The sequence below is a fragment of the Phaethon lepturus genome, unplaced genomic scaffold (assembly GCF_000687285.1).
Source record: "Phaethon lepturus isolate BGI_N335 unplaced genomic scaffold, ASM68728v1 scaffold32592, whole genome shotgun sequence".
Lineage (NCBI taxonomy): Eukaryota > Metazoa > Chordata > Aves > Phaethontiformes > Phaethontidae > Phaethon > Phaethon lepturus.
The window spans coordinates 302-525 of NW_010523139.1; the positions used below are offsets into that span (position 1 = coordinate 302).

General features: G+C 62.5%; 1 protein-coding gene across 1 annotated transcript in view; it reads right to left on the reverse strand.

Moving 5' to 3' along the window:
* Nucleotides 1–224, reverse strand: part of LOC104616880 (tumor necrosis factor receptor superfamily member 6B-like) — a gene marked incomplete at its 5' end in the record, with an annotated part of 3716 nt that overhangs the window by 226 nt on the left and 3266 nt on the right. The window contains one exon of the mRNA XM_010282038.1: nucleotides 1–38. Coding sequence (XP_010280340.1) covers nucleotides 1–38 — 38 coding nt within the window. The remainder of the gene's footprint in view (nucleotides 39–224) is intronic.

Below are 224 nucleotides of genomic sequence, written 5' to 3' on the forward strand. Positions count from 1 at the left end.
GTCTATCATGGCTTGCTCACAGTCGTCGTCTCCTAGAGCTGGGGGGAGAGAACCACCCGGAGGTTAGAGGGACGGTGACTGTGGGACATCGGGAGAGTAGGTCACAGCCCTGCTGATCCCGCTGCCCCACAGCCTCTCCGTGGGACATCTGCCCAGAGAGGTGGTGGATGCCCCATCCCTGGAAACATCCCAGGTCAGGTTGGACGGGGCTCTGGGCAACCTGC